Source organism: Marmota marmota, unplaced genomic scaffold (genome assembly GCF_001458135.2).
Source record: "Marmota marmota marmota unplaced genomic scaffold, marMar, whole genome shotgun sequence".
Taxonomy (NCBI): Eukaryota; Metazoa; Chordata; class Mammalia; order Rodentia; family Sciuridae; genus Marmota; species Marmota marmota.
Genome location: NW_025999900.1, coordinates 34,858,712 through 34,885,904, shown reverse-complemented (window position 1 = coordinate 34,885,904; position 27,193 = coordinate 34,858,712). Strand labels below are relative to the sequence as shown.

The 27,193-nt window shown below is 49.4% G+C and overlaps 2 protein-coding genes across 6 annotated transcripts; both read right to left on the bottom strand.

The window, feature by feature from the left end:
* Positions 1-3,839: 3,839 nt before the first annotated feature.
* Positions 3,840-10,117, bottom strand: Slc22a17 (solute carrier family 22 member 17; the record flags this gene model as incomplete). Its single annotated transcript, XM_015492589.2, has 10 exons — positions 3,840-4,463; positions 4,584-4,695; positions 4,986-5,203; positions 5,362-5,467; positions 5,767-5,912; positions 6,099-6,264; positions 6,827-6,981; positions 9,050-9,153; positions 9,246-9,749; positions 9,977-10,117. Coding segments are annotated over 10 exons (1,941 nt in total), but the record flags the coding sequence as incomplete, so codon positions are not given.
* Efs (embryonal Fyn-associated substrate) lies at positions 10,015-22,212 on the bottom strand. 5 transcript variants are annotated; one of them, XM_048798806.1, is made up of 7 exons: positions 18,851-19,373; positions 18,321-18,401; positions 18,123-18,234; positions 17,737-17,877; positions 16,915-17,637; positions 16,545-16,634; positions 13,658-14,644 (listed from the first exon to the last, which is right to left on the bottom strand). In XM_048798806.1, exons 1-7 carry the CDS (start codon positions 18,901-18,903, stop codon positions 14,210-14,212), a joined length of 1,635 nt encoding a protein of 544 aa, XP_048654763.1. In that variant the 5' UTR covers positions 18,904-19,373; the 3' UTR covers positions 13,658-14,209. The 5 variants fall into 5 exon arrangements, with proteins under 5 accessions (XP_048654765.1, XP_048654763.1, XP_015348066.1 ...); XM_048798808.1 differs by lacking the exon at positions 13,658-14,644 and adding an exon at positions 10,015-10,404 and having other exon boundaries at positions 18,123-18,401; positions 18,851-19,379; XM_015492580.2 differs by lacking the exon at positions 18,851-19,373 and adding an exon at positions 21,798-22,212 and having other exon boundaries at positions 18,123-18,401.
* Between the last annotated feature and the right edge of the window lie 4,981 nt (positions 22,213-27,193).

The following is a 27,193-nucleotide window of genomic DNA, read 5'->3' as shown; positions in this document are numbered from 1 at the left end:
AAAAAAAAAAAATTAAAAAAAAAAAAAAAAAAAAAAGCACTGGGGATCTCAAGCACTACTATGTTTAGTCTCCATTACCACTCCCCAAGCCCAGAAAAATGAGGTTCTTGAGAGTTGGCTTGTTCCCTCCTATGGGAGGCCGCAGCTAGGTGGTATATATGAACAAACATTTGGTCTGGACACCAAATCAGTCAACACCTTGATTTTGAACTTCTTCTCAGCTTCCTGAACTGTGAGAAATATGTTTCTTTTATTTATTATTATTATTAACGTTGCCTTGCACGTGCCAGGCAAGTGCTATACCACTGAGCTGCACCCCAGACCTTTTTTATTTTGAGACAGGGTCTCATTAGGTTACCTGGGCTGGCCTTGAACTTGAGATCCTCCTGCCTCAGCCTCCTCAGGAATTGTAGGCATGAGCCAGCATGCCCTGAGAGAGAGAAATTTCTGTTTGTAAGCCATTTAGTCTATGGTGTTTTGTTATAGCAACCTGAACAGACTAAGAACATCTTTTCTGCTCAAAGCTGCTTTAGTACTCTTAACATTTCTCTGCATTTTCCACAGAGCATTGTAATTTTTTTGTCTCACAGACTTGATCCAGAGTGAGGTCAGGTGAGGACTATGTGTGCTACTTTAGACCTGAGACTGCACCAGACATTAGTAGCTAATTTGTAAAAGTTGGTTGCATGGTGGACAGGCTAGGCTGACGGAGAAGGCATATAAATGTCCTTATGTTGCTTTAACTTCATTCTTTGTGTTTTTTTTTTTTTTTTTTTTCATATAACTTTTCAAGTTTAGAAATGTACCCTCTGTATCCTTTTAGTTTTATCCCAGTAATCCATTATGGTTCCTAGTTGTGAATCTAACATGTTTTTAAAATCTAAAATGTTTTTAAAAACTGTGTTGCGATCAATATAGTCTCTTCCAGAAAAGTAGTCATTTCTCTTATTTGCCTGAAAACAGTTTCCTTGTAGTTACTGGGTTACCTAATGAGTTTAATATTAGACAGTAATACTTTCTCTAATGACATTTGGAAATATTTCCTGTCTGGCATGCAGGAAGAAAATTGCAGGGTCTCACTTCTCTGGAGCTGGCTACTCTATTTACCATCACATAACCTTAAATAAATTACTCACTTCTCTAAGCCTTGGCCTTCCCATTTATAAAAGCCTAAATAATTTTTATTTTCCGTGGAATTAGGGTCCCATGAGATGTGATTGAAGTTCAGAGCAACTAACAAGATGCCGCTTGTTTTAGCTAGACATATTGACCTTTTCTGTCTAGAGTAGGAATTGTTCAAGGATGAGGCATTGTATCTCTTGTGCTTTACTGGTGCCTCCATATTCTTTGCCTTTATCTCTAGTTGGAATCAGAGAATCTTGCTCACTTTTCCTGCCTTCCACGCAGAGGCTGCTCTAGCTTTCTGATTGTTCTTACTTCTTTTCCTGAAACTCTTTTTCATTTTTTCACTGGTTATGTAGAGGAGATCCATTGAAATGTCCTTTTGATCTATTCCTTGGAGAATATACTGAACAGTGTCTTTAACATATAAAGAACTCTTGCTTTACAGGGACTTTTTTTGTTTGGTGGTGCTGGGGAATGAATTAAGAGGTGCTCTACCACTGGGCTACATACCTAACCCTTTTTGTTTTTTATTTTGAGACAAGGTCCTACCAAGTTGCAGAGGCTGGCCCTGAATTTATGATTCTCCCACCTTAGCCTCCTTAGAAATTAGAATTATAGGCATGTGCCATTATGCCCAGTTTACATGGACTCTGCAAACAAGTACAAGAGCTTCCCTGTCTACCATCTTGTTGCACAATCTCTGGAGTTAGAAAGGAATATGATTTCTTGCTTCATCATTGATTGTCAGAGCTAAAATGTCAACATTGGAGTCAGTTGAAACCCCCTGGATATTGCTTTACATAGTGTATACTGCAGGGTATTTAACTGAAAGATCCAGAGTTGGGTAGAATCCTGGCTCTGCCATTTAATGATAAACCCTCTTTATTTCTCTCATGTTCTATTTTTTTCAATAGTAAAGCAGAGATGAAAATTTATCAGGGATTATGCTAATTAATTAAATGAGGAAGGTCCTGATGAATTCTCCATTAATTTTTTTTTTTTTCTTTTTGGACCAGGGATTGAATTTAGGGCATTCAACCACTGAGACACATCCCCACCCCTATTTTGTATTTTATTTAGAGACAGGGTCTCACTGAGTTGCTTAGCAGCTTCACCATTGCTGAGGCTGGCTTTGAACTTCGAATCTTTCTGCCTCAGCCTCCTAAGCCACTGGGATTACAAGTGGGCACTGTTGCGTGCAGCTTCCAGTAACATTTTGAGAGTCTAGTAATATGGCCTGATTCATAGAGCTTGGGCCTCAAATGTGAACTGGCAGAAGGAGAAAGGAACTCTGGGGTTGCTGCACTCTTAGTTAATAGGCCTTCCTTTTCTGCAAGGTACTGGCCTTAAGGCTTCCATTTTCCTAAGAATCTCTCTCCAAAGACCAATCTTCTAGGAAAAATCTCACCTTCTCCAGTCCTCAAGAATTTGTTCCTTTTGGCCTAGGGTTAAGAGCACTATAGAGACTATGAAGCATTGCGGGCTTCTTGCTTCTGAATGAGTCTTACCTTCAAGAAGCAGCCTCTTGGTGCTCCAAACCACTAGCCTGTTTTCCTCATTAATAGTCGTAGTGTTTAATGGATTTTAAGCTCCTTGAAGGGTGGCCTGTGACTTAGGTATCATAGATAGCTCTGCTCTGTAAATCTGTCACAGGAAACACTTATTGAAAAAATGAGCAAATATTCAACTTTTCTAACATCTACCACGTCAGACATTGGTGTTTCAAAATTGAATAAGATCCCATCCTGAAGGAGCTCATCATACTTCAAAAACATTACTTGTTCAATCCTCATAGCGATTTCCTTGAAGGATATTGGAGGTAAGAGATTTGCTCAAAGTGGTAAAGCCAGGCCTGGGCTAGTTGGAGAGGTAGGTCCTGACACTAAAGTGGAACTTCTAGTCACCTGCTGCCACCTCTCAGGGAGACTCCACTCCTCATTGCCAAGGAAAATGCCCAAATGTTAGGGGTAGGGAAAGTAGCCATAGTGTGCAGTGATGACGAGGTCTAGCACTGGGACATCTCAACTCTGTCAGTCATTTGTTTTGTAACCTTGAGCAAGTTACTGAGTCTCTGAGCTCGGTCTTCTCATATGTAAAAAGAATAATACTGTAGTGGACATCCATTTTTTTTACCTGAACAACATCAAGTCCCAGTTAAGCTAACAGTGCCCAAGTTTTGCTTTCCTCCTCTTAGTTGTCAGTAACAGAGGTGGGAGTATTATGTTACTCAAACAAGCCAGCCACATGCTTGCTGGAAATGATTTTTCCCAAGAATTGAATCCCACTGGAGTTCACTCATCCAGAAACCTTGATAAGAATGTTACTGGTCCTGCTTTTTGAACCAGGAGGCCTTTCAGCTCCTGACCTTTTATGGTTAGGTCTGTTTCTTCCATTTTCTGGGACTTCTCACATTAACCTGCCCCAATACACCTAACAAAAACTCCCATTTTGTTTTAATTCATCAGACTCAATTTGTATTGCTTTTAACAAAACCTAATTTATCCAAATACCTACCTTAAAATATGAAGTGTGTATAGCACCTAGTGCAGTCCTGGCAGCAAAGCAAGCAGTAAGTGGAGATAGTTATGCAAGTTAATTTTAGGGGGCAGGGTACAGGGAGGGGGAGAGGAGATTGTTAATGGTTTGTGTTCCACTGAGAAGCCTTTCCCCAAGAAATGGAAGGACAACAGCAGGGAGGGAAGTCCAGGCTGTGATATGCTCATTTATTCAAAATGTCTTTATTGAAACAGAATGATAGAGCAAGAAAGAATGAGGTCTGGGAGGATGTCTTTGGGCACAAGATGGAGCCCAGACCCATGTTACAGTATGGAGCTCTCTCCCTATTCCCTGACTTGCTGAGGACATGAACACAAAGCAGCAGGGAGGAGATGGGGGTGGGGGCGGCCCTCGGAGTTTTCCTCCATGGCTGGTGTGAGGTGCCTTGGAGCCTTCTGGGCAGCCCTGCCTTCCTCTCTCTTCCTGGTCTCCTTGCCAGGGCCTGTCACCTTTCTCTATGGGCCAGCCTCACACCAGGGTGCACAGAGGCCACTTAGAGGGCAGGATTGGGGGTGGCAAGCAATGGGACATGGTCACAGCGGTTAGGGGGTGGCTGCCGTAGTAGGGAAGGCCGACGGCACAGCTCCCCATCCCGGAGCACCTCAGGCAAGAGCTTGCGCTTGGTCTCTGGCAGAAGCATAATGCTGAGGATGCAGAGGAGGGCACAGGCCGCCAGCACCACGTGCTGCAGGAAGGCTCCATGTCCCATGTGGAGGCGCTGGGCTGGACCACTCAGCCCCCCAAGTGCCCCCAGTGCCATGATCAGACCCAGGCCACGGCCCCTGGGGAAGATGTAGGAGATACTCAGCCAATAGCTGTGTGCCTCACCCCAACCCTTCTCTAGTAGCTTCCCTCCATCCCTCAGGCTTTGAGGCCTGGCCTTAGAAGTACCCTTCTCTCACCGGACGGTGGTGGGGATAACTTCAGCAGCAAGGAGAGTACTGAGGATAGCAGCTGCTTGGGAGGAGAAGAGCCCAAGAACAGAGAACGTGGTGATGGCAGCCTCATTCAGATCTGGAAGATCAAGAAGGACAACATGAATGGAGGTGGGGAGATCATGCCTGGCCTAATCCCTGGTGATCCCCTTTGTTCTTATATCCTGTGCGCTAAGTGGGCTCTGGGCATTCACTAATTGGGAGAACAGACAGAGTTGCCTGGCTAGGTGGAGGCTTGTAGAAGCTGTGGGCAGGGTCTGGGTCTTATCTTGGGAGACCTATGCCAGAAGTATTGGCTGAGTCTATCTGAGGCACCTCTATTGGGGTTCCCTTGTTGAGCCCACATCATGGGGAAGGGAAGATGCTTACAATCCCACAGACCCAGCAGGACTAGGGATGCGATGCCAGTGAGGGTCATTGCTAGAAGCAGGATGCCCCGACGGCCAAATCGGTCCACAGTGACCCCCAGGAAGACGCAGGCCAGGGCTGCTGTGCCGCTGGCCAGCAGGGAGCACAAGTAGAAGTCTGATGGGCTCCCTCCTCCTCCCACAGGCTGGTAGCAGTGGCGAATGGCATGGGCAATGAAGCTGTTACGAGGGGTAGGGAAAGAAAGAAAAGTGTCTGATTGACCATCTTCAGCCTTCCACATCCTTGGCTATCCTCTGTAGGTCTTCCAGCCTTCCCCACCCAGCCAATTCCCATCCCAGCTACTGGGCTGGCCCTCAGGTCTGACACCCAGGCTCACTTGGTGAAGCCCAGGATAAGCAGATTTTTCCAGATGTTGCGGTAGTTGAGGAGGGACGCGAGGGAGAAAGTGGATGTTGCAGGGAGAGGGCAGGTGTTCTCCAGGTCTTTGGGAGAGAGAGAGGAGTTTAGAAGAGACAGCTGAGAAACCAGGATCCTCCCACATGAGGGTAGGGACCCTGGGAGATGGCACAGCTACATGCAGAAGGCACCTGTCCTGTGTGCATACAAGGTGTCACCCATAGAGAGCCTTGCTTTTTTTTTTTTTTTTTTTAGTTGTAGATGGACACAATATCTTAATTTGTTTATTTTTATGTGGTGCTGAGGATTGAACCCAGGGCTTCACACCTGCGAGGCAAGTGCTCTACTACTCAGCTATAGCCCCAGCCCTGAGAGCCCTGCTTACCTTGCAGAGCCTCTTGGGCTTCTTCCCCCAGCATCTGCCCATGGGGCCGGTTCCGCTCAGCCAGGATCCTCAGCACAGATTGAGCTTCCTCAATCTGCCGCTTCACTATCAACCACCGTGCAGACTCCAGAAACAGACCAGGCCAGCTGGAGGCAGGGTGGTGGGGTGCAATGAGGCCTCCCCTCTCCTGACCCAGGGCTAGGAAACTCCCACCTCTGAGGGACTGAGACAGGCCTGGACCAGGGGCAGTTGAAGAAGAGGAGGGGTCTCTGGGCTAAGAGCTAGACTGGAGGTAGAGCTGGGCCAGACTACACATGAAGGGCAATACTAACCCATAAAACAGGAAGAGGATGCAGGGAGCGGTGATCATTCGCTGCAGAAATCGCCAGTCCTTAGAGACAAGGGCCAGGCCCAGGAACAGGAAGTGCCCTCCCACCCCCACCAACTCCCCTGCCAGGGCCACCCGAAGCCTCTGGGTTGGATCACACAGCTCCAAGCCTAGAGATAATAGCAGGGATGAGGGAGAAGGGAGAGGCCAGGGAGGAGACATTAGAAAGGGGAGAGGGAGGGAAAGAGGAGGACAGAGAGCTAGGTCAGACCCTGAGCAGAGTTGTAGCCATCACCTCCCACAGACTAACCTCTAGGTGGCAAGGAGCAGAGAGATCGTGCAGTCCCCTCTCCTGCTCAAACCTAGGAGGGCTCTAGGTTCGGTCTCCCTGAGAGTGATCAGCATTTCCAGTTTACAGACCCTTTCACATTAGGTCTCCTATTTGACCTTCATGTCAACTCTTGTCCAAGATCACATAGCTAGTCAGGGCTTCAGTTTTTAAATAAGGTGATATTCCCTAACAGCACTAAGTCCAGGGCAATGCTTTAAAGATTGCGGGGAGACAGATGTGAGAGAAGCAGGACCCCTGGATCATTCAAAAGCCTGGCTAGAAATATAGCTGATTCTGAACAGCTAAAATTTAGGCCTGAAGAAGGGGCAGTGGGGACCCTGGGGATATAGAAAAGCAGGTGTGAGACCCAAGGGAGGGACATCTGGCAGGGTGCCACTTACGCATCAGGTAGACACCAAGGTCAACTCCAGCAAGCAGAAAACCCAGGAGGAATCGGAGGGCCATGACTCCGGTGGAAGAGCCTGCAGCAGCTCCTCCTACTCCACAGGGGCCTACCAACCCCAAGGTCAGCAGCACAATCCCGCGTCGGCCAAACCTGGAAAGTGGGGAGGACTTCTGGTTACCTTGACTTGCGTGGGGGAAGATGTCCTGGGTGGGGGCCAGCTGGCCACTTCAAAGTTGGTGGTAGAGGATGAGGCTCCCGGTGTAAGAGCTGAACTGAGATTAGAGATGAGAAGAGATGAGTACTGTGTGTGGGTGATGTCTGGCTACTGGGCACTGGGTTGTGGCTATGGTTCTGTGGAAGGTGGAACCATTGACTCTTGAGGATAGGGCTATTGGTCATAGGGCATTTAGGTTTATATGTGAGGTTGCCCATAGGGGGATGGGATATTGCTTAGTGGATTTGGAACCACTGATCTATAGGAATAGAGCTATTGGTCAGTAGGAATGGAGCTTGTCTTGTTCAGACTAGTCAAGAGATGGGAGTCACTGATACAAGTCACCTCTTGTGTGTGGGTATAATTTTGGTCAGTGAAGATGGAACTACTAATCTTAGGGGCTCAGTAATTGATTTTGGGGTATGAGTGGAATGGCACTGAGCAGGAGATGGAGCTACTGATCCATGAATGGGTCTATTAATCCATGGGGTAGGACTTTTGACCAGTGAGGATGAGACTATAAATCTTTGGAGACTGAAGAATTGGTCTTTGGGGATGGAACCATTGATTCACGATGCAAGGATCTCAGTATCCATATGGATGGGTATTCAAGGGATGAATCTGTTAATTCATGGGGATAATCACTAAGAATGGGCCAGGTGAGATAAAACTATTGGCAAGTGATGATGGTCACTGACCACAAGTTAGTGAGCACAGGGCTACTAATCCTTAGGGGATGGACTACTGACCTTTGGGGATAAGGCTATTGATCTATGAAGATTGGGGGCCACTGGACATTGGAAAGGTGGCACTGATCCCTGGAAACAAGGTCACTAAATCTTTAGGGCAGGTTCATTTTTCATGAGGATGGCTTATTGGTTAATGTGGCTAAGATTTCTGATTTGGGGAGACTGAATTATTGATCTTTGGTAATGAGGTCCATAGGAATGAGACTACTGGCCTATGAAAAAGAGGCCATTAATGCATGGGGACAGGATACTGATATGTAGGTTTAGGATCATTGGCCTACAGGTGTCTATTTGACAGTGAGAATGGGTTTTAATGTTTTAAGGAACTGGACTATTGAATGTCAGGATGCCTTTGATCCATGGAAGTTGAACTAATCCACTTAGGTGGGGCTATACTAGTGAGGATGAGTAATCCATGGGGATAGCCAGTGGAGTTGGAGTTCCTGATCAGTGATGATGGTGTCCAGAAACAGAGGAGATGGGATTTTTGATACATAGGGAAAATTACTGGTTGGTGGAGACAGGCAGTTGATGAGGCCATGATTTGTGAAAATGGAAATTTGGGTCTGAAAGGATCTGAAATCCCTGAGGATCTGTGAAGACTGGACTATCAATCTATGAGGGGTGCTCTTGAGATCAATGATTCATAAAGGTGGATTTATTTAGCGGTAGGCATGAAACTATGGGTTACTGAAGATGAAGGTACTCTTTTGAAATATCTGTTGATCCATGTGGGAGGGGCCACTAGTGGGTCAGAGATTGAGTCATTTGTAAAGTTGAACTATTCGTCAGTGGGAATGGGGCTGCTGATATTTAGGAATTAACATTGATCTTTAGGAATGAGCCCACTGAGGTGGAGCTAACAGTGCAGATGGGAATTTGTTAATCCATGAAGATGGTAAGGGAGGTGGTTAGAATGAGAAGAGCTACAAAGGAAGAGAGAGCATTTCCTTGTCAAAACAGGGTTTTCATTTAGGGGATGGGACTATTATCTTTGGAGATGATGTCATTGGTCCATGGATATGGGGCTACAGGTAAGTGGAAATGGTCCATAGAGGTCATTCTCCTGTGCAGAAGAGTGTATTTCTTGATGGGGAGTGAAGTTGAGTCAGGGGTAGATCATTGAACGGAAGTCCAGAGAAGGCCAGCAGAGTCCAGCGAATTGTCCTCTATCTTTTGCAAACACCAGCTGCTTGGGCTAGTTTCCCTAGCACCCCCTCCTCTCTACCATCCCGGCCCCCACGACAGCCCTCACCTGTCTGCGGGGTAACCCAGGAACAGGTAGCCGGAGGCAAAGCCCAAGATGAAGAGGATCTGCTCCAGGATCACCTGCCAGCCCAGGTCACACACCAGATCCCACTGGGGGTGTGAGAAGGGTGCAGCGGGCATGAGGCCCCGCCCTTACCACCCTAGGCCCTCCCCCAGACCCGAGGCCCGCCTGACCGTCTCACCTGGCCGATGGCGTTGGTGGTGAGCACCGGCAAGCCATTATAGTCCCAGTCCTTGAGGCAATGGTTGAAGTCTGGCGGGGCGAAGCCGCTACACGAGGGGTCCGTACTAGTGGCGACGCGGCTGACTGCGCTGGCTGCTAGGGCCGCGCTGGCGACGCTAACGCCGCTGGCATTGGGGGGCTGCTCCCAGCCAGAGGCGTTGGGAGGGAAGGCCCCGTAGTGGCAATGCAGTGGGGGCGCCAGCGTGAAGATGGGGTCCGAGGCCAGACCCAGAGCCACGAAGAGAACCGGCAGGCAGCAGAGGCCGAGCTGCAGCTGCTGGCCGCCGCCCAGCGCCCCCACCTGGGCGAGCAGCGCCTCAAAGCTGAGGGGGCCTGGGGGTACGGCCAGCGACAGGCTGCTGCCCAGCCGGTCGCCGCCCGCATCGCCCTCCCCCTCCCGCTCTCGCTCGCGCTCACCCTGCAGCTGCTCGGTGGGCACAGCATCTCCAAGGGTCCCGACCTGCTGTGGGGCGAGGTGGGGTGTTGGGGACAGAAGGGTGAAGCGGAGAAAGCCGCAGAGCAAGAGGAGATAGAGGGCGGGAGGTGCTGAAGCTAGGGCAAGGAAGGCAGGTAGGGACAGGGGATGCACGGGAGAAAATGCCGGGCCTTCAGCGGGGACCCTGACGGGGGTGCGGGATAGGATGGCGTAGCCGTCACCCCCCCACCCCAGCGCGAGGCGCAGGCACTTACTCCGTTGGAGCTGGGGGTGATCTCTACGGTGCTGTCGATTTTGCTGCCACCCCCGCCATTAGGCTCTGGGGTCCCAGTGGCCACCCGGGGAGCCAGCTTGCCGACCACAGCGGCCCTCTTGGACCGCGCCAAAAGGATGCACTACCCTTTGGCCCAGCTGCGCGCCGGGAGGCCGGACAGTGAAAGACCGAAGGGACCCCAATCTGCAGCTCTGCAGCCGCGGGCGCCTCCTCAGTCTCTGCGATCTCTGCGCTGCTTTCCCCTCCTCTTCCTCTAGACTCCCCTCCCCTTCCCACGTCAGCAGAACCTTCGGTCCAGACTTTTCGTCAGAGAGAGGAAGGGGGGCCAGGGCCCAGGGGAGGGAGGGGCTGGGGGCTCTGTCTTCTGTTCCTGGGTCTGCAAGCCATTGCGGTGAAGAGGGAAAAATGCTGAAGGATAGTAACAGACAGATGCCAGAGGGTCCTCCATCACTTCCAGTTCTTCCCCACTCATTCATTCTTCAGTGAAATTTGTTAAATGCCTACTATGTTCCAGGCCTTGTCTAGGCTTTGGGGATAATAGGCTGGACAAGACCACCTTGGGGAGACAGACATGTAAACAGGCAATTATAGTTCAGCTTATGCATGTGGAGAGCTGATTTGGCACTGTACTCAGCTTTCTAGCTTCAATCTCTACAAGGAGACCACTTCTCTGGGATTCACCATCCCATCCTGATTGAATCTCCATGATTTTTCAACAGCATTTGGCAGTATTGACAACCCCTTCCTCTAAATACTTTCTTATCTTCTAAGACCCACATTCCCCTGGTTTTCTTTCTTTTACTCCTTTTCTCCATGCAGGCACATCCTCCTATTCCTCACCATCATTCAGGTCTGCAATCCTCAGAGACTTGGTCCTTGACCCTCTTCTCACCTTACAGTATTGTCTCCCTTTTGGGATCTCACTCATTCCCAACATTTCAGTCACCACCAGTACAAATGATACGAATCTGAGTCCCAGATATACCCCCCAGATCTCATCTCTTTTCTGAGCCCAGGGTCCACTTTTGATAACTCACAGGGACCTCAAATTCCCTATGACCAAACTCATGTTCTTCCCCACTATAACCTTGTTGGTCATCTTCTAGTCTTCCTTCTTCAAGGAATAATACCAACCACTTATGGCCAGATGCTCAGGTGACAGTCCTTGAAATTTCCTCTTAACTCATGTCAAGTCATTTACAAAATCCTATCCAATTTCTACTTCTTGTATAGTTCTCAGATAGTCTGCTTCTCTTCCATCTCTATTACCAATACTGCAACCTCCAGATTCCCACCTGGTGTTCTGCATCCTTTCGTATCTATCCCCTCCCCCAACTATTACTTATGGATGCAGATGGAATAATCCTTTTAAAAATGGAGGTCTGCTGGGCACAATAGAGTGCACCTGTAATTCTGGTGACTTGGGAGGCTAAGGCAGGAAGGATGGCAAGTTCAAGGCCAGCCTCAGCAAATTAACAAGGCCCCAAGCAACCTGTTTCAAAATAGAAAATAAAAAGGGCTGCTGGGCTGGGATATAGCTCAGTTGGTAGAGTGCTTGCTTTGCATACACAAGGCCCTGGGTTCAATCCCCAGCACCACACATACACACACATACACACACACACACACACCGCCTTGTGTGTCCCTTCCAGGCTATCACCATGAAGATAAGTATTCTAGACAGCTCACGAACTCACACATGCTCCTGCATGCCTGGTCATTGCTCTATGTAGCTCCATTTCACTTCACATGTCTCAAACTTGCTGCACTCTAGCCTCTGACCTTCTTCAGTTTTTCCAATGTTACAGCATCTTTGCACAAGCTGGTTCTTATACTTAGATGGCTTCTTAGTCAAGTTTTTCCCATCCTTCAGCTGTCAGCTCAAGCATCTTTGCCTCAAAATCTTCTCTAACCTTAGAATTGCTATTCAGTGAAATTGAAGGACCAGCAGCACCCATTATCATTTGAGAGCATAATCTCAGCCTCAACCAGACCCTTGAATCATTATCTGTATTCTAACTAGATCCCCAGGTGTATGTACATTCAAGTTAGAGATGCATTTCTCTAATAAATTTTTTATACTTGATAGGTACTTCATTCCCCAATCCTAGGTAAGGACTGGGATGGACCATGTGTCAAGTCAACTAGCTCATTCCCCTTTCTCTACACTGAACCACCTTCCACTTGTCTCCTCTATTCATATTTCCCTAATAGAGGAAACCCTTCTTTTCTAATACATCAAGCAGACTCCCACCACTCCCCCTCCCTCTACTCTTTTTAGCCTCTCTTCCAGAGTTACGGCAATACAATCACAGCCAATATACCTTAGGGATTTATTGTCTATATCCTTGTCTGTCTTGGATAATAATCGCTTAATTTTATGTGGTGCTGGGCTGTTCACATGCATTTTCTTTTTCTTTTAGTATTTTTTTAGTTGTAGTTGGATACAATACTTTTATTTATTTATTTTTATGTGGTGCTGAGGATCGAACCCATGGCCCCACACATGCTAGGTGAGCACTTTACCAGTAAGCCACAAGCCCAGCCCTGTTCACATGCATTTTCTTGGTAGGTCCTTACAACAACCCTATCAGACCATTATGATCCTCTCACATTAAAGCTAAACCAGGACTCAGAGGTGACTAGCAATGATTTTCCTACAGACACTCAAGTACATGGCAGATCTGAGACTTGAACTGAAACCTGACTCCAGTTCAGGGATCATCTATGAAATCTGTCTGGAAGATGGGAGATGGCTTTCAACACATAGGGGTGAATTTTGTCAATCCTGGAATCTGGAATTTTTTTCCTTGAGAATGAAATGAGAAGGGAGCCCACAACATAGGAGGCAAATTCAGAGGGTGCCAAGGTACTAAGATTGTGATTGAAATCTGAGGTGCCCCGAAAGTTATTGTGCCAGATAACTGGGAGTGCAAAACTGAAGCAATGGGTCTGTGGCTCAGATTTCTTCCCTGTGGTAGGTAAATGGCTGGAGTGATCCCCCCTATAAACCCACAGCCTCTTAACTTCAGTCACCAAAGTCTTGAGGACTATGGACTTCCAAGTCATTGCCCTTGTCTGCCACCCCACCTCCCCTAGAAGACAGTTTGTCCAGAGGGATTATCAGTAGGAAGCCTGGGAAGTGCAGTGTAAGGGGCTAGATGCTCTTAGAGTCACCTAGGTGATGGCCAACTTCTTTCCACAACTGCACCTCTCTAGTGACATCATCTGAAGAAGAAGGCTTGATTCCCAAATCAGCAAACTGGGCTTGCCTTCCTGGAACACTAGTCAGACCCTCTTGGTTCTCTCTTCCTCCAGGTGCCTAGCTAATGTCTTGTCAGTGGTCCTCTCCTCACCTTGCTCATCTTTTCTCATTGCCCTGTGGATTTCTACCACCAAGTGTCCAATCTGGCTTATTTTTTATGCACTTATTTTAATGACTTGTTGATGTCCATCCAACCCTTATTAGAAGGGCACATTCACTACATTCCTTTAGAACTCTCTCTGGTCCTTTATGGGAGTTGAGAACCAGTCTAGTGCACATTGTCAAAGGAGGAAAATCCCCCCACCCGCCATGGGTATGATGAGGGATGNTGATGAGGGATGCCCCCCCCCCCCCCACCCCCACTCCCACAACACTCCCAAGCAGCAGAGTCAGGGAACCAGACCGCAGGGTTTATTGAAGTGCACACACCCATGCTCAGGCCAACATTCCTGCCTTTTGAGGGGAGGAGCCTTCTGATGTCTCCCAGACCTTCATATTCTGGGCAGTCAATGTCCTTCTCTGCTAAGTGAGGAATTGGTGTTCAGGAACCAAGAAACAGGAAGGGAGAGAGACTCTGTGTGGTCCCAAGTTCCTGCCACTTGATTCTTGGTGTCCCAAATTTCCAGAGGCAGGAGGCAGTGCAGTGACCTCTAACCCTGGCTGGTGAGGAGGAGGGTTCAGTTCCTCCCTGCCTCAGAGGACCTGGTGCCTGGCCCTGACAAAGCAGGGAATAACATTAAATATAAATAATTTATACAAAATGGCTCTCATACAAAAGGCTGTGGATTAGGGGAAAGAGATGCCTCTGTGAGAGGCTGAGATGACTGAAAGGGGAAGGGGAGGGGGAAGATACCTCCCCTTCCCTGAAACAGCCCTCCATCCACCCAAGACCTGAGTGTGTGGAGGCTCTGACCAGGCAGGGGAGGGGAAGGCTGTGCCAACAGACCCTCAGGCAGCCAGGCTGGTGAGCAGGGTGGTGAATTGCAGGGCTCGCCCTGCCAGTTCTGCCACACACCGTGCCATCTCCTGGGCTGCAGGGCCTGAGGGATAGCCCAGGGCAGCCCCCTTAACAGCCAGCACAGTGGCCTGCAAAGCTTGGCCCAGCGCTGTACCTGCAGCCCCGACCTGTGTTCGCAGAGGGGCAGAGGCTGCCAGCCGACCCAGGGTGTCCCCAACGAATACTAGACGGTGAGCAGCCACCACAACCCGCTTGCTATGGGGCACGAAGAGACTTGGGGGCTGCTTGGCCTGGGTGCTGGACATCAGGGCTGCCACAGCCGCCTGCAGCGCTGAGTTGTGGCTCTGGCACTGCCCTGCATAGAAGTGCAGGAGCTGTAGGTCTCCGGTGGACAGAACCAGTGGTTCCCCTGGGGATGGGGCCTCCTGAGGGGCGAGAGGGGAGTCAGTGGGAACGTGCTCCTCAGTGCCACTTCCTCCCTTGCTCCTTCTTCCTGAGAACAATCCCTTCAACTCTCATCCCAGCTCACCAGAAAATTTAGATTGGCAGTGAAATGCCCAGACTCAGTGTGAGACAGCTCTGGATTCAAATAACCTCAAACCTGATTTCAAACAAGTCTCTGAACTTTTGTGGCTTCTAATTTCTAAAACAAAAAGTATAGGGCTGGGCACTCCTTGGTTTATATCCAAAGGGCTTAAAATCAGCATACTATAGTGACACAGCCACATCAATGTTTATCGCAGCTCAATTTACAAGAGCCAAACTATGGAACCAACTTAGATGCCTTTTGACAGATGAATTGATAAAGAAAATGTGGTATATATACACAATGGAATATTACTCAACCATAAAGAATAATGAAACTATGGCATTTGCCAGTAAATGGATGGAACTGAAGAATATCATGCTAAGTGAAGTAAGTCAACCTCAAAAAAAAAAAAACCAAAGGCCAAATGTTTTCTCTGATGTGCGGATGCTAATTCACAATAAGGGGGGTGTTTAGGGAAGAATAAAGGTACCTAGGTTTAGGCAGAGGGGAGTGAAGAGAGGGTAGGGGGTCTGGGCATAGGGATAATAGTAGAATGAATTGGACATTATTACCCTATGTACATATATGATTACAGAACCAGTGTGATTCTATATCATGAACAACCAGAAGAATGAGAAGTTCTGTATGATGTGTCAAAATGCATCCTATTGTCTTGTATAACTAGAACAAATTAAAGAGAGAGAGAGAGAGAGAGAGAGAGAGAGAGAAAAGAAAAAGTGTAGAGCTGGAGGTGTAGCTTAGTGGTAGAGCACTTGCCTGGTATGTATGAGGCCCTGATTCTGTCCCCAGCACCACATAAACACACACGGGGAAAAAAAAAAAAAAGCAAACAGGGAGTCTAGTACTGCACTGTCCAATAAAAACATAATGTAAGTCACATGTGAAGTTTTAAATATTTTGGTAGCCACATTAAAAAAAGTAAAAAGAAATTGGTATATTTTCTCTAATTCCAAAATCAAAAATGTTGTAGTTCCCATCTGTTATCAATATGAAAATCATTGAGTTATTTCCATAGTAAATCTTCAAAATCCAGTGTGCATTTTATATTTATAGCACATTTCAATTCAGACTAGCCACATCTTGTGGGTCTGGTAGCCACATGTGGTAACTGTATTGAAGATTATAGTTCTAGCATGTACCTAACAAGGCTGCAGAGAACATTATTCGAGAAAATAAATAAAAAGGGCTTGGCACAGTGCACTCATACCCTAAGCTGTTATGAGCATCGACTATGACTGTGATTGATGTTGAAGCATGTGTGCCTAGCACAGGGTCTGGCACTTGGTAAATACCCGATGAATGGTTGCTATTGTGTTATGTCCATTCTAGACTGAGTCAAGGAAACTATCTCACTTTCCTGAGGTCCAGAAAGACTTAAGTGATCGCTTTGTGCCCTTGTGCCCCCCCCCCGCCCTTCTTAGTGGTGGAACTGGGATTAGGAGCCAGGTCTCTTAGGAGCCCAGGAATTCACAGTTGGAAGGAGCCTTAGAAGGAGCCACAGCCCAGAAACTCTTTCTGCTCCCTTGGCTGCCCGGCTTTCTGACTCCTCTCCAACACATTCTTTCCCCTCTTTCTGAATTTCTAATATCCTCTTCCAAGTTCCAGCACCTTCCAGTTGAATTCTAACTCCTGTCTACTCTGTCCCTGCTTCATGTGAACTCTAACCTCATCCTAATCTATTTCCTTCTGTAGTTTGGTTAAGAATACCCCTTCCCCCAAGTCCCAGCCCTCCTTCGCCAGCCCCCTTCTCTAGCACACCTCCAACAGGGGGTTACCTGCTGCTCAGGCAGTCCCTTCTCCTGCAGTTCAGGATCCTCTGGAAAGGCTTTATCCAGGGGCCTAGATCCCTGAGCTTTATCCATGCCCTGCAAAGGGGATCAGGTCTCAGTGCAGGGGTGGTGGCTTCCCCAGTCTCCCTTCCAGTCCCTTGACTCAGGAGGGAGCTCTGGTGGTCCCAGGCTGGGATTAAGTGGGGAGTGTGGCACTAGTACATGTGGTAAGGCCAAGAACATGTGGTAGGGTCCCTGGCCACAGGGTGAAGGGGCAGGGGAGAGAGGAAGAAGGGAGGCAGGGAAGTTCTGCCCCAAGCCTCCACACTCCTCCTCCTCTTGGGGCATTTCTGGGAGTGGCCCAGGAGGAACTCACCTTCAAGTGAACATAGTCGTACTCCTCAGCCATTGGGATGCCTTCATACTCATTGTGGGGTCCTGCTGGATCATCCTCCACTTCCCTGTCCTCTGGATTCCCCTCGATCTTGGGACCCCCAAAGCCAGGCAGGCGGGGTGGGGGTGGAGGCAGAGGCCGGTCCTGGATACTGCCTTTGCGGCCTGGAGCAGGAGAGGGAGCTGGAGAAGGGCTGGGAGCCTCAGGGACAGGCAGGGCAGGCAGAGGGCGCCGGGACAGACTCTCAGCAGAGGGCAGCCGAGGCCTGTGTGGTGGCGGAGGGCTTCTGGCCAGGAGCTGGGCCAGGGTGTCCAGCTCGTTGGAGGCCGAGTTTCCTGGGGGCTCTGGAGAAGGGGGTGCCTCGGGACCCAGCAGGGGCACATCATAGATGCCCTCATCAGTGTCCCCACTTTCCCCGTTGGCCAGCAGTTCTTCGGGTGCTTCATACAGGTTGAGGAGGGCTGATGCCCGTTTCAGGTTGGAGGGGGCAGCGTAGAGTGGGGGCCCTGGTTCCCGGCCCCCTTCCCACTCCAGATCCGGCTCCAGCTCTGTGGATGGCTTTGGGGCTAGAGGTACATCATAGGGAGCTTCATCTTCCCCAGGGTGCTGCTGGGCAACCCGGGCCAGTGGATGAGAAAAGGAAGCTGGGGAGTCATAGGGGTCACTGGATTGAGCTCGGAAGGCAGTGGGGGGCACATCATAGACCTGGAGAGAGGGAACAGTGAGTCACCCTTCAGCTCAGCAATGGACCAGCCCTGAGGTTGTTTGTCCCTTACCCCAAATACACAGACCTTTAACCCTCACCTCCAAGGCATCTCTGGGAGTGGACAGTTGGGTCCCATTGCCTCTGGGGACCTTGTAGATGGAGTCAGGGGAGGGTGGGCAGGGTCCAGCCAGAGGTCCTGAGGCAGGACAGGGGCGAGCTGGGGGTGGTACCACATACACCTGGGAGATCAAGACAGGTGGGTGGGTCTGAAGGAGGGGGCTGGTGAACCATGTTAGACTTGGAGGAGCTTAGAAACCTGCCCTGCTGTGCTACCAACAGGGACACAGAGCTAAGGGGTGGCAGAGACTTCAGAGAGCACAGTGGGAGGACAGCAGTGACCTGGGGGGTCTGCCTGCCTGCCTGCAGGCCCCAGGGGAGGACAAGGGGTCTCCAGGTTTGGGGCTTGGGGGACTTCAAGTCTCACCTCCTGTTCCTCATTGCTGTGCTCTAGGGTTGGGTGTGGTGAGCCAGGCTGGGCGGAGGGTGCCAGGGAGAGGCTGGGCTTGGGCGCTGGGCCAGCAGGAAGAAGCTTCACTCTGTTGGCAGGCACAATGCCCTGCTGGCCATGCAGGGAGCAGAGGCACCAGCCATCCAGTCCGCCAGCACCCTCCCTCTGCAGTACCCGTAGAACGTCCCCTCTGCGGAAGGACAGCTCCTGGGGAGACTCTGCAGTGTTGTCGTACAGTGCCCGGGCCAGCTGGGCCTGGTGGGTGAGGAGAGTATAAGGAGAGGGTCTGTACACACCTATCTGGTCATGGGAAGCCTCTTTAGAGCTTCCCATTCCCTTTAACAATTTGACTCCTGACTCAGCACTGACGAGTCCCGTCTTGCCTCCAGCTTTATCACCTCTGTCCTCCTCTTCCATAACATTCTGACCTCAAGACCTTTGGACTTACTGTTTTCCCTCCTCAGAATGCTCTTCCCCTGATTTCATCTGACTGGCCCTTTTTCATCCTTTAGTTTAGCTTAAATGTCTCCTCCTCCTTAATCACTGTTTGCCCTGTCCCATTCTCTGCATCATCTCTACCATTGTTTCCTTCATAATACCCAAAGTTATTTGTCTTTTTAGTTATTTCTTTTATTATTATTAGCAGTTTCTTTCCTTACACTGTAAGCCCTTACTTCTTCCTAGTCCCTGTAATAGGGACTCACCTGGAACTGGTCCTCAGTACACATTTGTTGAATTGATTTCTCCCAAAGCACATGAAGAGATCTTGCTAAGGTTTCTCATGGAATCTCCTTCACTTTCCTTCTTTTCCCTAGTGGCTGCCCCTCACATGCAAAAGCTTAGATTAAGCAGCTGCAAAGACCCCTATTCTGAGGGAGACTGGAAAAAGCCCTGTTCAGACAGTGCCTAGGCATGATATGAAAGAAAACAGAAACCAAAGCAATTGTTTTGTTCTCAGTCTGAGCAAATAAGGTTCTACCAGAAGAGGCTGAGGTTACCATGGAGAAAAGTGTATATGCTCTAGTGTGTGCACAAGGAAGGCAGCTGGCAGGCCAATCAGGAATAAGCATCTATCTCGTTTCCAGTCCTGTCTGGAGGGGGCATGTGAGCTTTTTACATTGGAGTCACATGCTCAGGTCAGACGCAGAAGCTACGTGCAGATGATATTTCTTTCCACTGTGCAAGTCTTTGCATTCAACATCACATTTAATTCTCACAACAACCTTATCGGGGAGAAACCATTATCTGCATTTTGGAAAGGAAACTGGGAAGAGAGGTTACTGCTTTGCCCAATGACACATGGCTGGTACAGTAGTGGAGCATGATTTGAAGCTCAGGCTGTTTGATTTCAGAGCCTGCACCCTCAGTCACTTTATTCCATTACCTTTCCACAATGGCAGATATTTGCTTATTTTTGTTTTGTTTGTTTCAATGGTACCAGTGGTGGAGTCAAAAGGGTCCATGACTCAAAGGTGAGTCAAGTACATATCAAGTCTTCCTTATACTCAATTTCCCTTTTCTGTAACCCTTCATGATGCTCTTGTTCCAAGAATCCTTTGGTAGAATCAAAATTAAACCATTCAAAATGTCAAAATATATTATTAAAGGACCATGCCTGCTGGTAGGATCTTGGGCAGTGGTGGCATATACAGTAGTGTTGGAGAACAGCTCCTAGCCAGGTAATAATGTGAACTCACTAATTCAGCAAACACCTTCAAGCTAAAGACCTCAGGCAGACTGCCACCAGACTGTGAGGAGAAGGAATCCCTGCTCAGTCAGCACCAGTGCATGTTCCTCTTGGCTGGTGTTTTCTGCTGGTGGACAATGGCTAAGTGGTTTTAATAAATGGACTCTTCCTTTTGCTTGATTCCAAATGCATCCAACTATTTTCTAATTGTATTGTAGCTCCTAAAGGATATTGTCCCATGGCAGGTGGGGTAAGGGAATGCTAATCAGATAACACAAATTCCTGGTTGGCTCCACACTTTTCTTTCTAACTGTAAATTATAAATCAGTGTTTTGCATATAGTCAGGGGATTAAAAGTAAAGTTCAAGAGGCAGGTGGACCTGGGGTTGAGTCCTGGCTCTGTCCCTTTCTCACGGGGTAACTTTGGTCAGGTTGTTTGACCTTTGTGGGCCTTAATTTCCTCCTTTGTAGAATTCCATCTTTTTATCCAAATATCGGTTTTTGTATAAGGACAGTAGTATCCTCACAAGGCTGTTCTGAGGGCTGCATGAGATAATTCCTTAAAAAAACCCACAACATAGCTAGGCATGAGCCTATAGCCCCAGCTACTTGAGAGGCTGAGGCAGGAGGATCCCTTGATTCTAGGAGCTTGAGACCAGCCTAGGCAACATCAACCTCATCTCAAAAAACAAAATGTGAAAAACTTTAGCATAAGGTCATTATTAAGGTCATCATTACTAGCATTATTAAGGATTCTTGAGCTTACTCAGCATAAATATGCCCCCACCCCACCAAAAAAATGCTACCTCCTGGGACTGCAAAGTTACAGAATCATCACCTTGTGCCCAAGTACTCCCAGAAGCTCTCCCCCTCTCCCAGCACTGGGCTAGTGTCTTCAAGTCATCATGATTGAGGAACTCACAGGAGTTTGATCTGGGAAGGAGCCCAAATCCAACTGGTCCTTAAGAGGAATGGGAGGGTGTGGGTGGCTCTCTGCTTTTCTTTCCACTCTCAAAATACTCCCAGAGTCCCCCTTCAGAGGGGATCAGAAAGCAGGTGTTAACCTTGCTTTTCCTGGAAATTCAAGCCAGAGGCCAGGGAAGGGCAGAAAGGCGAAGTTGCCTGGATTCAGACTACTCAGAGTGCTGGACAGAAAGCAGAGGGGTGGGTCAGTGGAGAGCTCCTCCCTGTGTTAGGTTTGAATTCTGTCCAATGGAGCAAAACCTCTGGGCCTTGCAGTTGTAGAAACCCAGGACAGAGCTGCTTTGGAATGAGTGCTGATGGGTGTGGCCCCTGTTCTATTCCCGCCTAGCGGCCCAGCTGACTTGCTAGGGAATGGCTGGCTAAATGGAGGTGGCAGGGGACCACTGCAGCTTTCTGGGAGGCCACCTCCCACTGTCCCATCATGCCAGCTGTCTCCTCCCTTTGTCCTTAGTCCCCGGAAAGTGGCCTGAGGCAGGCTGACATCACCTCCCCTCCTCCCTCTATATTCTCTCTCCCTTTCCTCTATTTGCCTCCTTTCCTCCATCCCTCCTCCAGAAATAGGTCTTTCTGGTCCTTTGGCCTCCCATTTTCCTTGAGCAGCTTGTCCTTTCAACCCCGTTTACTTTGCTTCCCAATCACAAATCCCTGCCAACCACCAGTGGCCATCTGTTCCCGCCCAGAAAGGAGCAGATAGGACTGGGACTACCCTTGCCCCCTCCCCTCTATCCAGCAGCAACCTCTAGAAAGAAAGAGCTTGGGGAGGGGGAGAAGAGGAGGGGCGGAACCCAGGAGCCGAAGGAACAGGGGATGAGTGAGAGGGAGAAAGCAAACAAAAGTGATAGGACACAGCCTCCTGGAGGAGAAAGGGATCGATCAAAGAGACAGACAAAGAGAGGGCAGAAATAAACGCTACAGGAGTCAAGGCAGGCTGGACAGGTTTCTGCCCCGCAGGTTTCTGCTCCTCTCCCTGGTGGACTCACCGACGTGGCAATGGCCATGGCCTTGGCCTCCAGCGTCGCCTGCTTCAGGCCAGGCTCGATTTCGCTGACTTCAGCGGTGGCTGCCCCGCACCATGCTTCGCGGCCTCCAAGCGAGGAGGCCACCCCCGGCTGTGGCGCTTGAGAAGTGGCCTCCACCAAGGTTGGAGGAGAAAGAAAACCCACAAAACTTCCCAAATGGGAGGCAGTTTGGCCAGGCAGGAGGAGGAGAGGGGCGGGCCGGGGCGTCGCTGCGGGACCTCATCCAAGGGGCGCGCTCTGAACTGTCCCCACGGCCTCCCAGGGGCCGCTGGGTTGGCCAGGCCCCCGGAGTTGCCTGCCCTAGGCCGCAGAGGCCTCCCTGGCCCGCATGGGCCGAAATCTTCGTTCCAGGGCTGGGCTGGCGAGGAGGCGGGATCTGGGACTGCTCGACGCTTGTCCAGGAGGTTCAGGACAGCCCCAAGGGCTGGGAGAAGCCGCCGGGACGGTTGGGCTGGATGAGCAAGTTTAGGGGCCAACCCTTCCCAACCGCGCCCCGCCGGGGACCAGGAATCCCAGGGCTGTGGTAGTGGAGGCCCAGGGCACTGTGACAGGACCCCGCTGGGAGGAAAGACCAGCGAGGACCGAGCCTTTTGTCCCTCTTCAAACTCGCCCAAATTGGCGAAAGGAAGCCAGACTGGCGCCCAAGTCCTCCAACAGCGTGGCCGCTGGGTTGGGTTGCCGGAGTGGCTGTTTTCTGCCCAGAACCTCGCACCCGCGGCGATGAGGCGGGTTCTCACTCTCCACACTAGCTCTCAGCGCACCCAGGGGTCCGGGGACGCCTGGCGCCCGGGTCACAGCAAGCAGCACGCAGGTACTGCCTTCCTGCGCCCAGGGAGCAAAGGGGCCCAGCTCCCTTCCACCTTCGGTCAGGGGTGCCAGGCCGGGAGCTCCCACCCCCACCCTCGGCCCCTGACACCCGGAGCCGGCCCCCACCGCGCGCACCCTTGGCAGGGCCCCTCGGCGCGCCCCAGGGGTTGAGGCAGCTCCCAAGTGTCTTTGGGAAAGAAGAGAAAGGCCAACAAGCAACCGAAGGAGCAAAGAGAAGGCGAAGGAGAGGCAGGGGCTAGGGTCCTGTAGGCTCGACCGGGGTTAGGGTCGGGGTGGGGACACCAAGAGGGCTGGGTAGGCTTCAGGGGGGCCGCGCGTGGCCCCCCCGGCTCACCCCTCGCTCGCGGCTCCCTTCCCTCCCCTTCCCCGGCTCCCGGCTCCCTTTCAATGCAGTTCTTCCTCCTCCCCTCGGGCCCTCTCCTCTCCAGCGCGGGGCTCAATCCTGGGGATTAAGAGAAAGGAGGGAGGGGGAAAGGGAAGGGGCGGAGGAGAAAAGGGGACGATCCTTCCAAAGGCGGGTGTTGAGTTTCAGTTTAGGACCTTGGGGCCAAACTGCCGGTCCCAGTCCAGCCCCTCTCTCCCGTGCCTTCTTCCTCTGGACCTCTCCGCAGACCTCCGGGTGGTCTGGTCCTCTCCTTCCTGCGAGCTTCGCTCTCCCTGCCACGCCCCCACTCTCCCCCGCCAGCCCCGCGCCTCTCAGTCTCCCTTTCATTAGCCCCACATCTGTCTTTCTCGTGGGGAGGGAGCGCGCTCCTTCCGCCTTGCTGGGGTCCTTAGCCTAGCCTCTCAGCTCCTTAGTGCTGTCTCTGCAGGGGTGGCCGGTTTAGCTCGGCCGGTCTTGCGGGGCACCGGCCGGGAGTCTGGCGCTGGACATGGTTTCTGGCCCTGGCGAGAAAACACGAAGCCTTAACATCTGGCCCCAGATCTGCAAGGCGGGCCGGTTGGGCGGCCTCCTAGCCTCCTCTGCTAGTCTGGGCCTGTCGCCCTTCCTCAGCCTGCCTGGCTCTTTCTGCTTCTAGAAGCAGGATTGGGGACTACAGGCACAAAAGGGCAGAAGTCTTTTAGAGGGTCTGCGGATCTAACTCCCAGGAGTTTCAGCCGAGGGCAGGGTTATTAGCCTCCTACATCTCTCCCGGCTGCCTTCCCACCGCCCTGCTTCTTGGATCTTTATTTTGGAGCACACAACAGAGCCTCCTGAGGCTTGGGGGAAGCCCATTTTCCACTTTTGAGGTCCCTGGTATTTAAAAAGCAAGATGCTATCAGAGTGAAATGCTGTAGTGTATTTTCACTATTTATGTTTAACAAGCACTTCAAACATAAAATAGACAAGGACGTATGCATAACTTCATTTGGAGATAATATCAGAAGTATAATTTAAGGCCCTCCACCCTCACATTTTGGAGGCTCACACATCCACATGTTTCTCTGTGTGGGGAGGTTCCCTGCCCCAGCCCCTTCCTCACCCTATTATTTGGGCACCTATGAAGGACCCCCTGCAGAGGGAAGAGGTGGAATCTGTGGGGTGGGTTAGTGAGAGATTCTGGTGTCAACATGGGGTCAAAACACTATTGGCCCTGAGCCTCGTTGTCAGTGATGGATTTCAAACCCGGTCAGGGCATGGGGCTAGGAACTTGGAACAGACTGAAACTCCATTAGGACATAAAGGAACTTTTAAATTTCCAGATACATCTGAAAGGAGAGCTACTCCATTCCAGCTTCAGTCTAGTTAGAGAGAGTCACTAGAGAAGACTTTCATCCTCCTCCAGACACCAGTTCTGGTGGGCCTGGCTGTTAGGTACACGGACACACTGCTGCTAAAGACAGACTGGGTATGATCTTTGCTCAGGGTCTGCCAAGGCAAATTTGGAATCAAGGGGAGGTGGGTAGGATACTCTGTCCACAAAGACAAGTGCTTTACCTGGCACAGGAAAGTAGATGGAGGCCAAGAGGAGAGGAAGCTGCTAGGACCAGGCAAGACAGTGGCTTGGGAGCTGGGCAGTGGAACTCAGTGCCTGGGCAGTGTAGGTGATAGACAATAGAATGCACATCAGCATGAGAAGACTGTGCTTCTGGAATGCCCAGGCATGGAATGGTGCCAATCAGTCTTGGAAGTGAGTACTGGTTTATTAGCTGTGTGACCCTGGTCAAGTTATAGACCATCTTGGAATCTCAATTCCTCATCATTTTTTTTTTTTGTACTGGGGATTTAACCCGAGGTACTTTACCACTGAGCCACATCCCCAGCCCTATTTTGTATTTTATTTAGAGACAGGGTCTCACTGAGTTACTTAGTGCCTCACTTTTGCTGAGACTGACTTTGAACTCGAGATCCTCCTACCTCAGCCTCCCGAGCTGCTGGGATTATAGGCGTGCACCATTGTGCCCAACTTTAGTTTCTCATCTTTAACAATAATTTTGACAGGAAGTAAATACATGAAAAGAGCTTGGCACACTATTCTTCTTTCATACTTTCTTCTTTACATTTAGCTCCCCATGGTGTGAAAGCTGAAAAGGTGTCTTGAATGAGGGCAGGAGGAGCCTTTCTCATGTTCTATACCCTTTTACCCTCTTCTTTGCAAGCAAAAGTTTAATGTGATTTGAATTTTGTCAGGAGGAGCTCTAGGGTCCAGGCTTGGGAGGTCGTGGAGGCCTTGGGTGGGTAGTAGCCTCAATAAGTTGGGCTCCAAAGATTTGTCCTAGACATGTTAGGGAATAGAAAGGCAGGAACCCTCCATCTGGCTTCTAGGGCTCCAGTCTTCTCCCCATCTTTCCTCTTCCTAGGAGGGTCCAACCAGCTGGTTTCTTCCTCACCTCACCTTGGGACTTCCTGGGTCTCTTTGATCCCTCTTATTATTCAAAACTTCTCGGGTACTTGCTAATTCTTCTAACCCTCATCTCTTTGGACCCACAGCACCTCGACTGTCTTGGTTCTAATCCTGGTTCCAACACTAGCTAATGACCGTGATGGCTCTGTGACCTGTTGCAGCCTCTGGTTTCTTGTCCACAAAGGACAATAATCATGGGCATAATAATGGAACCTAGAATACTAGCTTGTGAGCATTAAGAAAATCCTGAGAATAGCACCTGACCCATTATATATAATTACATATAAATGTTGGCAAAGGCAACTATTATTATTGTTATTTGGTGGTAACCCTGAGGGGGCACCAGGATATGGAGAACATGATGTCTGCCTTCAAGAAACTCATAGATAGGGTTGAATCCAGTCAATACCTCCCCACTGACCTTAGAATAAAATTCAAATGCTCCACCATGCCCTGTTAAGACTCTAAGTGATGGATTCCTACCTCCTCTTCCACATCATCTTCTCTTCCCTTTCACCTTTTGTTTTTTTCACCCACACTGTCCTTTCTGTTTCTTAAATATGCCAAGCCCTTTCCCATCTCTAGGACACTGCACGTCTTGCTCCCTCTTCCTTCTCCCAGATCCTTTCCATCATCACATTAAATACCACAACCCCTGACTTTCTGAGTTACAGTTGCCCTCCCTCTCCCCTCCCCATCCCCCTGTAACCCTATCTCATAGCACTTTTTCATTTTCCTCATCACATTTATTATTATCAGAAATTATTGATTCATTGTTTACTATCTATCTCTTTCTAAAAGAGTTGTTTGTCTTATCTTCTTATGCATTCTTAGCATTTAGAGTAGTAGTGCTTGGTGTATATGGTGCTTAATAAATATTTGATGAATTGATAAATGCACTCAGACATCTATGGCTATAGGACACAGCTAAGTAAGCTGAAGGTCTTTGTGTTAGTCAGATTTTTGTTACTATGACAAAAATACCTGAGAAAAACAACTTAAAGGAGGAAAGATTAATTTTGGTTTGTGGTTTCAGAGGTTTCAAGTATAAGATTGGCTGGCTCCATTGCTTTGAGCCTCTGGTGGCACAGAACATGATGGTGGAAGGGCATAGCAGAACAAACTCTAACCTCATGGCAGCCAAGAAGTAGAAAGCAAAGAAGAAACAAGATAAATCTTCCAGAACACGCCCCCAGTGACCCACTTTATTCAACGAGGTCTCACCTCCTACAGTTTCCACTACCTCTCAATAATGCCATCAAATTATGAATTATCAGTGGATTAATCCACTGATGATGTTAGGGCCCTTATGATCCAATCACTTCCCAAAAGTCCCACCTCTGAACATTGCTACACTGGGACAAAGCTTTCAACATGAGCCTTTGGCAGATATTCCAGACTTGAACCATAATGGTCCTCCTTGGGGAGGCACCATCGATGTGCTGGAGTATTGAGTTGTTGGGCTCTTTGTCCTCTTACTTCTGATTCTCCATGTGAATCCCTGAGTTCTTCTTGAAGGCAGGCTCCTGAGCTAAAGCATTTTTGTAGTTAAATATCTTCCATTGTGTATATATGCCACATTTTTTTTATTCATTCATCTATTGAAAGGCATCTAGGTTGATTCCACAGTATAGCTGTTGTGAATTGTGAATTGTGCTGCTGTGAATTGTGCTGCTATAAACATTGATATATATATATATATAT